This window comes from Hyposmocoma kahamanoa, unplaced genomic scaffold (assembly GCF_003589595.1).
Source record: "Hyposmocoma kahamanoa isolate Upper Pololo Valley unplaced genomic scaffold, ASM358959v1 89028, whole genome shotgun sequence".
Taxonomy (NCBI): domain Eukaryota; kingdom Metazoa; phylum Arthropoda; class Insecta; order Lepidoptera; family Cosmopterigidae; genus Hyposmocoma; species Hyposmocoma kahamanoa.
Genome location: NW_020654523.1, coordinates 1 through 13,153, shown reverse-complemented (window position 1 = coordinate 13,153; position 13,153 = coordinate 1). Strand labels below are relative to the sequence as shown.

General features: G+C 36.7%; 1 protein-coding gene across 1 annotated transcript; it reads right to left on the bottom strand.

Moving 5' to 3' along the window:
• Positions 1-616: 616 nt before the first annotated feature.
• LOC113236195 (ras-specific guanine nucleotide-releasing factor 1-like) lies at positions 617-11,287 on the bottom strand (the record flags this gene model as incomplete). Its single annotated transcript, XM_026472202.1, has 22 exons — positions 617-815; positions 3,594-3,743; positions 4,817-4,837; positions 5,123-5,193; positions 5,274-5,376; positions 6,363-6,532; positions 6,670-6,965; positions 7,214-7,297; positions 7,374-7,442; positions 7,525-7,587; positions 7,837-8,019; positions 8,117-8,368; positions 8,463-8,564; positions 8,918-9,106; positions 9,234-9,336; positions 9,405-9,530; positions 9,707-9,900; positions 10,073-10,244; positions 10,322-10,379; positions 10,452-10,549; positions 10,635-10,754; positions 11,140-11,287. Coding segments are annotated over 22 exons (2,971 nt in total), but the record flags the coding sequence as incomplete, so codon positions are not given.
• Between the last annotated feature and the right edge of the window lie 1,866 nt (positions 11,288-13,153).

The window sequence follows — 13,153 nt, the reverse complement described above, 5'->3', positions numbered from 1 at the left end:
TTTTAAGACCTAATTATGTAACCCTCTATACCAAGGCTACGTTTAGAGTATGGTCTACTTCAAGCTAATTTTAAACATCGAGTATACAATCGGAAATAGAGGCAAAATGTCATTTAATTTGTTTGAAAACTACTCTGCCAAATCATTACGGTGACAACTGCGCTCCGATTGGCCAGCCCGAATTCGATACAATTGATGGGTATCGACAATTGTTTCACTTCAAATTGACCAGCTTAATTTGAGCTTGATAGCAATAATGGACGAAAATTGACAAATTACACATATAACATTTAATCACGGATGAAATGTGATTCCGTTTGTTTTGTAATTAGATGTTTTGCTGTTTTTCCCACACCACCGAATGGAACAGCCACCATTGTTAGAGATATTATCTTTATTACAATAAATACAGAATATTTTTGGAATATACGGAGACGTGCACACAGGTCAGTTGTTGTCGCTGTACTGTTTCAGCTTTCTAATTTGTGATTTCAGTGCAAACGAGAGTTGATATTTAAAAGTGATATAAGGCCCATTTGCTTGATGGATGCCGCTTATTTCGTCTATATTTCTGGTTATATACTCGATGATTTAAAAAAATAAGTTTAAATCTCACGGGTGGTGGAATAAACAGCGCCTTCAAGTCGACGGTCCTGTCCGGTGATCGTTCCAAGAGACGCAGCAGTTGCGCAGCTGCCTTGTGCTCGGCCGGGAGCAACCCCGGGCTGTTCTCTATTTCCTTGAGGAAGTCCATTGTAAGACCGCGAAGACGGTCATCCGACCAGAAGTCCGAGGAATGCTTCGAGATCCAATGTCTGTGAATAAATATGGTCTAGTAACAAAAGAGTTGTATCGTTATCTTCAATTTTGCTTTTGCTTTGAAATCTTTATCTACTATTATTAATGTAATTAAGTACATCAATCTTTTAGTCTTATGTCTACTTTTCTTGCGTCTGCTTTAGACGTGGAAGGGTGAGAGCCTTGTGCTTTTTATCACAGGTTAATCCTGGTATTGCACATTTTCACGAATGAAACTGTCTTCAGTAATTTGTGGGGACCATAGAAGACTAATGAATGAAATCTTAAATTTCGACTTATCCGTAGAACAAAGATCTACGTGCGAGACTACTTCTCAGGACATAGTACATTTCGTTCGTTCTTCTTCGCTGTGGATTTCATATCTACCGTTGTTCGATTTTATATTTCCGAAACGAAATAAGATATAAAAATTCTCAAAACACCTTTACCTCTTTTTGCTGTATAATCACATCGGACTTTGTTCTTCGGAAGAGTCGATTTCATGGTCTTACTTTTGTTTAAGATGCTATGTTATTTAGAAGAAAAGAATCCTTATGGTTGAGGCTTTCTACCAGGATAGTAAAATTACAGGTGTTTTTTTCACATTTGTCGAATTCGATTCCCGGTTCAGACAGGCGATTGTGTAAAATTCTTTGAGTGCAGTTCGAATTGTTTTTAAAACCAAAATGCGATCTTCTTTCAATAAAACTTTCTATCTACAGTATTTAACGTACTTTCCCTCCGAGAGGCATAGCCGAGAAACGCCCTGTGTAAGTACAAGTTTGCTTCGAAGCACAAGTTTAATTTTCATTATTTTTGAAGTTGGCAAATACGAATTTAGCGGAACCAAATATGAGAATATAAAATAGAAACATATAAAAGTTAACAATTAATATAACAACGACGTATCTACTTAGTGCAGCCTTACTTAATCTTTATTGAAAAGCATCGATTAAACAAAAAGATTTTTTAGATTTCGTGACAAAGCATAAACAGCTGAAAATTAAAAAATGGTAACTGTTTAACGTTGAATAAATAGAAGTTGTGTAAATGGGCATCCTCCAAAACAGCAATTTTCTGTGTCCATACACGAGAGCACAAAAAAATTCGAAATACCTAAAACCTGACAACGGTGGCGTGTCTCGAATTCAGAATCCTACACAAAATTGAAACCGTATATCAATATTACATTTTAGTCCACGTATAATAAATTAGATAATAATATTTATCACCTGAATTTCACAATAAACTAGACAATACTTTTATCACAATACCAAGATTGCTGTGTGTTCCCAGGGTTACGCCTGAATTCGGTGGTAGTTCGTAATCACGCTACACATCACAAGTGACGCATTGTGACGTGACGCAGTTCGTATTATTCGTCCATCGCACACCTGCCGCTGTAGACAACAGGCGAATGATTTGTTGCCGATTATAGGACTTTTGCGTGTAAATACGTAATTCGCTGTTAGGTCTAGGTTGATTTTTGAATTCGGTGTATTATACGATATTTAAAAAACTAAATTTAATGGTTCTATGTAATATTTTGTATAATATGTGGCTAAATTATAACAACAATTTATTGGTTTTACAAGTATTGTCGTTTACGAGTAATATCAAAAAATATATATTTTCTGAATCCCATTTTTCGTACAAATGTTTAGTTAATATTATTGATTTTCACAATTTTATATTAATACTTGGTTCTCGCTGAAAATGAATAAAGAAAATCAAAACAGAAAAGAAAAATTGAAAATCAAGAAGCTCCATCTTCTTCTAACGTGCTAGAAAAGCAGATAAAAGGCGATCAAATTATGTACGAAAAAAGAAAGAAAAAGATAGACAGATGAATGCGAAGAAAAAGTGGAAGGAAAGATTTTGAAGTTGCATGAATTATCTTGTCATGTATAAAAAGTAACGAAAGATATTAATCGCGCAATTTCCAAAACATTGATTGCTTTTATAGTTACAGATTGCATTCAAAATTATTTTTGAAAGAGATACGGAAATACTGTGTGTGATTGAAAAATGGCAGAAAAGCCAAACTGAAAACTGATTATGATTAATTTTCGTTTTCGAATTTGAAATTTAATTTTCGTGATCGTTTTCGTTTCGTTTTAATTTTTAAAGATTAAGTCATAAGGTGAAATCTGTTAGCAGTTTTCTGGTCGCTTTTTATTAAAATTTTACTTTTTAAAGCTTGATTTCATAATTAGTCATATTAGTATCTAAATAATTATGTAGATTACGCCATGTTATTACTGTCTTTTTCATAATATTTTGCACAAAAATTATGCCTTGTGTTAAATTATCCTGATGTCGGTGGTAGCTGAATTCGGTGGATCAAATATGTCATTAACTATTAAGATTCTAGTTATCCAATTAAAGGAATCTTATGTATGTTTGAGTTTTTTCCTTCCCGCTCAATGTTTTTCCTGAAATTAGGAAAAAAAATTCGACCCACCGAAATCAAAGAATGCAGCCCTTTTTGGAGAAATGCTCAAATAAAAACTTTTTTCAACTACAGTTTACAAAACAAGAACACAAAATCAACCTCGGACCACCCAATGAAACCTGTATTAGCAAGAAATTAAAACGAGAATGAAAAAGTTACACATGACACAAAACATGATCGTTTTAATATCAATTTAAGTAGCCCTAAAATAAAATGTTAAATTTTTTATCTCCTCTGTAAATTATAGTTTTATTGAAGCTTAGTATAGAGTTTTATTTACTAATGCGAAACCACGAAATGAACAATCATGAATTAGCCTTGATCATCTGTTAGAACTGACCTCAAAACGTTAAGCACACGCATGGTAGCTGCTGTAGAAATGACCGAATCTCGTCGAGTAGCAGGTGGAGAAGACAGTGGTGGAGACCTCGGGTTAGATGATGCCGAAGTGGCCACGGCAAAGGCCACAGCCGCGGTTGACGTACTGCTCCTAGACACACCCCATCAGTTGAACAAAAATATATCAAGATTTGGTTTTAGAGATACAATTATAAGTTAATTTAACGCCAATTGTGTTTTTATAAACATTACTGATGCCATTTAATAGTGGAAGGTTGTAGAAGTGTTGCAAAGTAGGAAAACTTTCCATTCCAATCTTGAACTTAAAACTTTTTTGTGTGCGAATAATGCAAAAATCGCGGTTGCACATCGAGATAGCGGAGATATATTTTGTAAATTTTCAAATCAAAGTTTTAACAGTTCGCGAACAGAACGTTAATAAAGTTATAATACTTAATGCAACACTATAGTTTAAAAAAAACTATAGTTACAACGGATAGACAGATAAAATTAACAAGATCATGCAGAATAAAAACATAAAGAAGTAAGAAAGGAAATATTAAGTTAACAGTTTATAATACAGTTAAGGTCGAGTGTTTAGGCATTAGTAACGTATTTAATTTAGAATAAAACATGCAACAAGTTTTAATTTCTTTTTAATAGTCAATAATTTTAGGGATTATATTAAAATTTAATTGGATTTGTTATGTTAAGCTTTTCACTCTCACTGACAATTAATTCTGGACAAGAAAAGATAAAAAAAACTAATAAGGTATACTCATACACATATTGAGCTTCTATTCCAAACAATATAATGACATTATAATATTTGGAATAGAAGCAAATTATAATGATTAATATCTATATATGGAAATCTAAGAAATTATCAAAATTGTATTTGATTTCAGTGGAAGTGTCAATAATCAACCAGTTGCGGAATGTGAATCTGTATGTGATGTAAGATGATAATATGATACTCAACTTCAGTGTAGGTGCTTTAATTTTTCTAAAATACCCAAGGTACGATACAAGGTACTACACAGTGATTTGTGAATTCTGTCATCCTCGTGATAGTGTCATCGTTGTGGTGTTCATGTGACAAAATAAGGGTCACAAAAATTTCAAAAAAGGGAAAAATATTCTAGGTAAAGCCAAAATTCCAAAATACTCCTCTACGGCAGATCTACAGTGTCTGTTCTACCTTTACCTTCACCAACCACTCACCACAACAGGTCTTTTCCAAAGCTGTTAAACGATTGAACATGTCAGTCTTTAAAAAAATATCTAATTTACTCTAGAAGACGTTTAGAAATTTGAAAGAAGAAAACCCCATGATATTGACCATTGTGCATAAATAAACGATGAAACTTCCCTTAGTTTTGTGACTGTAAAAAAACAATCGAGTGATTACATGCCACAACATCGAGAGAATCGTGATTGCTGAAGCTTTAATCAATGTCATTGAAGAGAATATGAATTGGAAAGATGACCCAAATGTAAAGAAAAATTTGAGAGAGAGACTTAATTTACCTCCGGTGTGATTGCCTGAATGAGGTGATTACCACTCCTGCTTTGGGTTGGCTGGTGTCACGACGATAGGTCTGAAAATTGGAACATTTGTAAGAATGCAGTTTTTTTATTTTTATAGATCTCAAACCTGTATTATTTTGATTATACTTACTTGTACCTGTGAAACTTGAGAGGTGACCGAAGATCTCGGTTCTGATCCACCCCAATAGCGACGCCGTTCACTGGATATTGAAGAGCTGGTGCAACGTCTTTCACTGAAAACAGTAACTTCTAAACTTAAATTGAAATTATTAGTACAAAGATCGAACACATATAATAATAATAATAATAACATATATAATAATAACGCTCACACTCAACATAGCCCCGCACTAGGGAAACCCTGTGTCGCGGGTGCCATGGACACACACATAGACAACCACAAATTACACCCAAACTCACGAGAGAAATAAATGTAGGCCATACAAATATTTCTCCCGGCCCGGGAATCGAACCTGGGACCTCTGCGTGGCAGTCCGGCATGGTAACCGTTCGGCCACGGAGGCAGTTAAACATAGAAACACTATAACATAGAAACACTATTTCGACTCAATGGGACTTGAACCCGCGACACGCGACTCGCGGCTGCACCGTAGTATTGCTATTACCAACTGAGCTATGGATCCAGTTGTCGAGATGTCGAAATTCAGCTATGTTTTTATTAAAGATCTTTGTACTTTATCTTTCTGCAATCCGAGCAGCAACTCGGATTGCAGAAAGACTACTGTATGTCACTAGCAAGTGACATACAGTGAGAGATTATAGAACCTTCTTCACCACAGCCTGCTATTTTCAAATATAATAAAGACTACTGGAGTTGTTTCACTGACAATTTCAATAATACTAAAATTGAAATTTAAAAACCCTGCGATACAAACAGTATACTCCAAAGAGTCAATAAAGTTACCATCTGTATGCTAACAGCTTGTTGAGATAAATTCAGAGACCCCCCACACGCGTCGCCGCGTGGACCTCTGGTCGACGCTGTGCGTAGATTGCACACAAATTTGATTCAAATTGTATGCCATAGTGTTAAAGTTTATTGGAAAACAGTAATCCCTAGAGTTTCTTGCTCGTTCTTCTCTGGGAAGCCAGCTTAGTGAATGAGCAGTAGCTTAAAAGTGACAATTTCAAGTGTAAATTTATTTTACCTATGGAATAAATGCTTATTTGACTTTGACCCTAAATTCAAGGGACTTACCTGACAGACCTTCGAGGAGCATACCGTCCAGAGTCGGAGGCTCGTCTAGGTTCGTCACCAACCTCTGCCTTGGGGCCACGAGCGCTGTCGGATCGTCGTCGGGCTTCTTGAGCTGCCGTCGCTGCCGATGGCTGCAGGCGACGAGGACTCTCCGACATTGTGCGTACACGCTATATAGGGAACATAAATATTATTGTGTAGGTATGTCGTTGGTTCAACTTTATAATTGTTATGTAGTTTTTGATACCACAGAAATGACAATTATAATGTATTAGAAAGACATTACATGTGATCTTCAGATATTTACCTCTGAAAATTTCTGCGACAATTTAAACTTGTCATCGACTTTGAACGTGTTTTTCTCCTGTTCCTCTTCTTTATACTTAACGTCCTCGTCACTTTGGTCCACTAGCTCAATACTCTCGTCTTTCGTGATAGCTGCGGCTGCAGCGTCATTATCTTTTGTTGGAGATTTGTGTTCTGCTTTGGTTGGTGACTTACGATCGGACTTTAAAACTTCTTTCGTGTCGTCTGGACTTACTTTCTTTGGACTTCCGACTAAAGTTACCGAGCTTATAGCCCCAGGAGATGATGGTGAAGTACCTGAAAATATAAAATTTGTGTATAAAACACGTCATACGTCATGCAGTTATATCGTTCTCCTAATGGTATACTTCCCGTAGGTCCCAGTCAAGAGCACATCAAGCTTGACACTTTGGACTTTTGACCGTTCTTATTGCAAGCGGCATAGAGTTAAATTCAAACCTAAGTGTCAAGCTTGACGTGCTCATGACCCTGTACCTATGCAAAAAAGAACCAAAAACATAGAGGTATTCTTGTAAGTTTTTTACCTTTGAGCGTTTCATTGCTAGACGACGTAGCCATTATTTTAGGAATCGTGAGGTGACTGTTGTCCTCGTCCACCTTCCGTAAGCGTATGATAACATAAATTATTTGAAATATTGCGTTCAATTGTGAATTACTCTTTCAATTTATGTCGTGGAATATTTACCTTGCTCACAGATGACGTGCGGCGAGATGGTGCCATCAAATAAGGAGATAACTTATCGTCTTCCTCACCTGAAATTAGTTAAAACAACAGAACCAGAAAATGTGAACGACTTTCTACTTTAGCCGCCAATATTTTACAAAACTATCTTACTTTTGCGGGACATCCGCCAAAATCTCGATGACCAATCTCTATCGCTGTATTCTGAGCCATATCCTATAATAATTCAAAATTTAATATCACAAACATGTGCTTGGTAACTTTTTGATCTCAGAACTCTTCGAATCTGGTAGATATATTTTAAATTTACATATTTTCAAAGTGATTTCAACAACATAATTCCGTCTTATGCTATAACAAGGTACAGAAATCAAATTTTCAAACGCGATATATTTCAGAAACTGTAACATTATTGGTAGGTCAATGAACTGTAATAATTAAGTTTGATTATCGAAGAATTCTTACCAGAAACTGAACTAGCTGCACTAGTCTTCCTCGTAGCATCAGGTGGAGGAGCCAACTCCAGCTCCTGCTGTGACTGCTCATAGAACACCTGCTTTAGAGCCTCCAGTACTGTCACTCCGTCGGTGAATACACGGTAAGTCAGCAGAAATGTGTTTAAGAAATCCACAGATAGGAAACGGAGATCTGTCAACGAATTTATTGTTGAGAATCTTTAGACATGAGCAAAGAATCAATGTTTGCTACACAATACAAAAAACACAAAAAGTTAGCTACTACTTACCAGTAAGCCTTTGCAATAGCCGTTGTGGGGTCGCTGATCTTATCTGAGGAACTTTGCACGAATTTAGCGTCCTGCTGAACCTGATGTCCACGTCGTCAGTGAACAATGCCCTGTCAGAGCGACAAGCTGGAAGACTGGCCGAGGCAGCCCCGCACGAGCCACACGCTCGAAGTAATTCCGTTAGAGCTGCATTTTCCATACATTGAGCTAGCTCGCTTGTCCAAGCTGCTTTTTCTTCTATAGTTGCTGCCACTTTAAAAATACAAACGAAACATTGTACCTTGTCTTCTTCTTTGAACTCTAAGGAGTTAGTTTTATAATTTATTATAAAATACTTTTGTTGTACCTAGATGAGCGCAGATCTGTTCTCCCTTAACTTCAACAAGAATCTTGAAGTCCTTTCCTTGATAAAGATCTCCACCTGGCGAAGAACATACTGAAGTGGAATCTGGAAAAAGTTATTTGTGCGGAAGGACTAAGACTTAAAATAATAATAATAATAACGCACACACTCATAGCCCCGCAATAGGGAAACCCGGTATCATGGCTGCTATGGACACACGCATAGACAACCAAAAGTTATACCCAAACTCACGAGAAAAATAAATGTAGGACCAATATTTTTCCCGGCCGGGACCTCTGGGTGGCAGGCCAGCATGGTAATCGTTCGGTCACGGCGGCAGTTTATAATAGCATAAAATTATAATATTTCACATGTTTCATAAAGATAAGTTTCAAATTAACACTGGGACCGAGGAATATTAAATTAATTAAAGGAAATTTTACAAAATTGCTGCTTACCATCATCGTCATGGTTTGAAGGATCCTCAATCAGCAAGGCGTCGTGCAGAGGCAGTCTACCATTCGGTGGTAAGTGGAGTCGTCCTCCAGCAGCTCTGGTCGTTAACAGCAGATGATTGCTGAACAGGAATGCCTGTCGAGCTTGAGGTGTCGCTCTTCGACCTTTGCCCACGACTTGAGATAACGTTCCTGGGGTATTAAACGAAAATTCGTCTATTTATATAGCTTATGAAATTATTTATCGTTTTCAAATCAACAAACATAGGTTCATTAAAAAGGGAAACTACAAAATCAATGATTTGAAAAACACCCTCACCTTGTCGAATAAAGACTTGGTTGACATCCAGGAGAATATCACAACCTTCGATTATCATTCTTTCCACGGCCAAATTTTTCCTCAAATTTTCGGTTTCGCTGACCTGAAAATACGCACATGTAATATACAATGTACGTAGAGGTGAATATTAATTCTGATTACCACAATTACCTCATCGTGCATTTGCCGGGAGAGTTCCTCGAGTTGGGCTCTAGCGTGCTGCAGACTTCGGCGTTCGACATGATCATGCGGAGTATGTGCAAGTAGCTCATGTAAAGTTATGATGTAGCGAGGTATCTAGAAATATTACAGAAAAGTGAATAGTGAAAAGGGCACCATTATGTTACGAAATTATTGCTGTAAATCAATACATAATTTAAAATTAATAACCCCTATAAGGATCCCATATTTCTTTTATATTATCAATATCTAATAGTTTTCATTAATGTTTCCTAGATTCGAATAATTTTTACCTGATGCATAGGATACGTAAGGAAAGTTTCCAGTGATCTTCCCTGACATGCTGGTTTGGATTCCAGCCTGGCCAAGAGTTGGGCGAAAGGCTGACTCTGCTTACATTCAGTGAGGACTTGTAAAGAGTAGTGGTGGTTCCTCACGTATTCTTGGTATATTGTCAGCATCGGCAGAAGCATGTCGAATAAGTCTCCTGTAGCAAGTGATAACTAAGTATCTGTTTTTATGTTATAGTTAACATTTTTGAAATGCAGAATGATTGAACGAATGAAAAATCTATTGACCAAGAAAGTTAATGTTAATAAATGACTAAAAAGTAAGCAAACACAATCAAATCGGTCTGTATTATCAAAGAAGATATTCACCTAGCACAAGTGTCGGCCAGGACTCCATACGTGACGTGAGGCCTTTGAAGAAGATCTGGTGGAGGAACAGTACAGTCTCGCTGTTCAGGAAAATGGAGTTCACATCTTCGTGGGTACACGGAGGCTTCTTCGAGCTCGCTGCCATTTTGAAAGGTCGGAGAAAACAGGTCACCTAAATGATAAAAAATAGTTACGATTTAGTAGACCGCTTTGGCTTATACAAAGTGCTAAACGTTGTTGAAATCTTACCATGATTTCCATTTGTTCAAGATACTCCTCTTCGGCTTCTACCATTTTGAAAACAAGACTGGAATGAAAAGGTCCACATTTAGTTACGCACTATACCATACCATATGTTTATTATGGTAATTTGGTGTACCTGTTTCTCTTCCTCATGCTTTCAGCGTGTGGACTTTTGATGTACTGCTCCACAATTTGCTTCCATCGCCGTCTGCACAACCAACCTCGAAAGAAGCTCTGTAAATACAATCAGCTCTTCAAGTTCATAGTCCATACGTGATCTATAGTTAGGATTCATAATTTATCAATTTTATATAGTTACCTGAACTTTCTTTATCTTCTTGAGCTCAGCAGGGTCGATGTCGGGAGAAGGTGTTGGTGACGAGCTGGATGTGGACGCGGCACGGGACGACGGCTCGTGCTCTTTTTTGAATGTGCATAGCTGACAGACCAGTGACATGTTAGCTAATAACTGTGTATTATTTAGCATCTATCAAAATTTAAGTGGCATACAAAGCCATTAACACAAACGAAAAAATAAAAAAGGCTCAAGCCTGTAGCCCTGTGGAACACTTTTTTTTACAGAAAGTCTCGTTAATGTCAATACATTAAAACACATTATCTGCTTTCAATTAAATACAGTAGCGCTTAAATTTATTAACAAGAACAATGTGATCTACAAAATCAAAAGCTCAAGAAAGATCACAAAAGAAATAAATAGCTGGCAACAGAACACACTAAAGCAATATCACAAACTGAATCAGTTAATATTTTAATTGTAACTTCTTAAGTTCCACTTGTACGACACCACAAGTAAATGCAGTAACCTCAGTCCGGAGTTTCTTGACTTCGCTTGTGAGTTCTTCGCACTGTTGCGCGTACTGCCAGCGTGAGGTCCTTTCGCTCTCCACAACCTGCAGCAGATGCAGCTGCTTCTGCTCCAGTTCTTCTTTTTGCAAGAGCAATTTGTTGAAGCTGTGGGAAAAAATTCTACTGGTTAGATAACTTATCGATATCCATAACCTCTTGGGCTCGTGGCTGCTGGGCATAACAGCGTGAAATTTTCAAAGTTAGTCTATGTATTAATTTTGACGTACTAAATGTAAAAAAACTTATGACATACGTTTTATAACATGTGTATACCTATGTATAAATTCAAAATGGGTTTGCCAATATGTCTTTGTGATCTAGGTAACTTTAAGCAAAACAAAATACAGTCGCATTGAGAACCTTCTCCTTTTTTAAGTCGGTTAAATAGTACCAGAGGCCGGGAAGTACGAAATCTGAACGAGTATGAGTTACAAAGCCGAGCGCCAGCAAGGCCTTGTATTAATACGAGTCAAGTCAAGTCCCCGTTCCCGTCGAGGCTTGTGAGGAAACAATAAAAGACTATCGAAGAGTATCTTTAATAAAAAAAGTAAAAAAATATTCATTAAAATTAATATTTGACATGTTAGGACAATTGTTAAAATAAAATGTTATTGTTCTTCAAGACACGTTGATATAGTAGTATGCTGGACTCTGATGATGTGGATGTATCAATTACAGTATTTTCGTTATCGCTCTTCTCATTAGAACTCATTTTTGCGACAAAAAAGACGAAAAAGCAGAAAAGAATACAAAATCACTTTAGTTTATCGTAAAAGTAAACGGGCAGGTATTTTTAATTGAGATTGAGATTATTTTTGATTGATTGATTTGACAAGGGAAGTAATAAATACCAAACTTTTCGTGTTCATATTTTTAAGGTAATGCATTGACTTACAAATAAATGGACGACGGGTCTAATACAAAAACCACGAAAAAAATATCCCAAGTCAACCTATTTAAACGTAGTGACATGTAAAGGAATATGAAAAAGCTAAAACGTTGAATTTAAATTGTAATGTCATCGCAATACTGTCTAATTTTGCTTGCTTCGCTGTCAGTCGAACAAACGAAGACTAAAGCGTGAATGACGCTCTGTATACGATTTTAACGCCCTATAAGTTCGGATACTTTTTAGCGCGGACCCGACGTCCATATAATTGTAAGTCAATGAGGTAATGTAAATATTTCCAAGCATGTTTGTAACACTATATTATTGCAAAGGCCGGGGAAGTAAGGGATTGGCTAATATTGCCACTTGTTTTAAGTTAGGCGGAGTACAATACATTACTGTATTTTTGTTATGGCTCTTCTCCCTAGAACTCATTTTCGCGATAAAAATACAAAAATAGTATAACCAAAGCACTTCAGATAATTGGACTGCCCCCGAACGGTTACCATGCCGGACTGCCACGCAGAGGTCCCAGGTTCGATTCCTGGGCCGGGATAAATATTTTTATGGCCTACATTTATTTATCTTGTGAGTTTCGGGGTAATTTGTGGTTGTTTATTTGTGTGTCTATGGCACGCGCGACACAGGGTTACCCTACTGCGGGGCTATGTTGAGTGTGTGCGTTTTATTATGTTTTTTTTAAAGTGGAATACTGGTAGGTATTTTTAATTCTCGCAATTACGAGCACAGCAGTTGCTGTATGAGTTTTTCTATTGCCTATTTACAAAGTTCATTGTTATTAGATGTAATTAAATGTTTAGAGCAAAGTCAAAGTCAAAGTCAAAGATTATTTATGCCATAGGTAAAATAAATTTACACTTGAAAACGTCACATTTAAGCTACTGCTCGTTCACTACGCTGACCTCCCTGAGAAGAACGAGGAAGAAACTCTACATATTGCTCTTTTCAAATAAACTTAAATGCTATGGAATACACTTTGAATCAAATTTGTGTGGATTCTGGAGCCATGTCGTCTTTCCATACATCTTTATCTAACACGTAGTCTTCAATTTTGTAATATG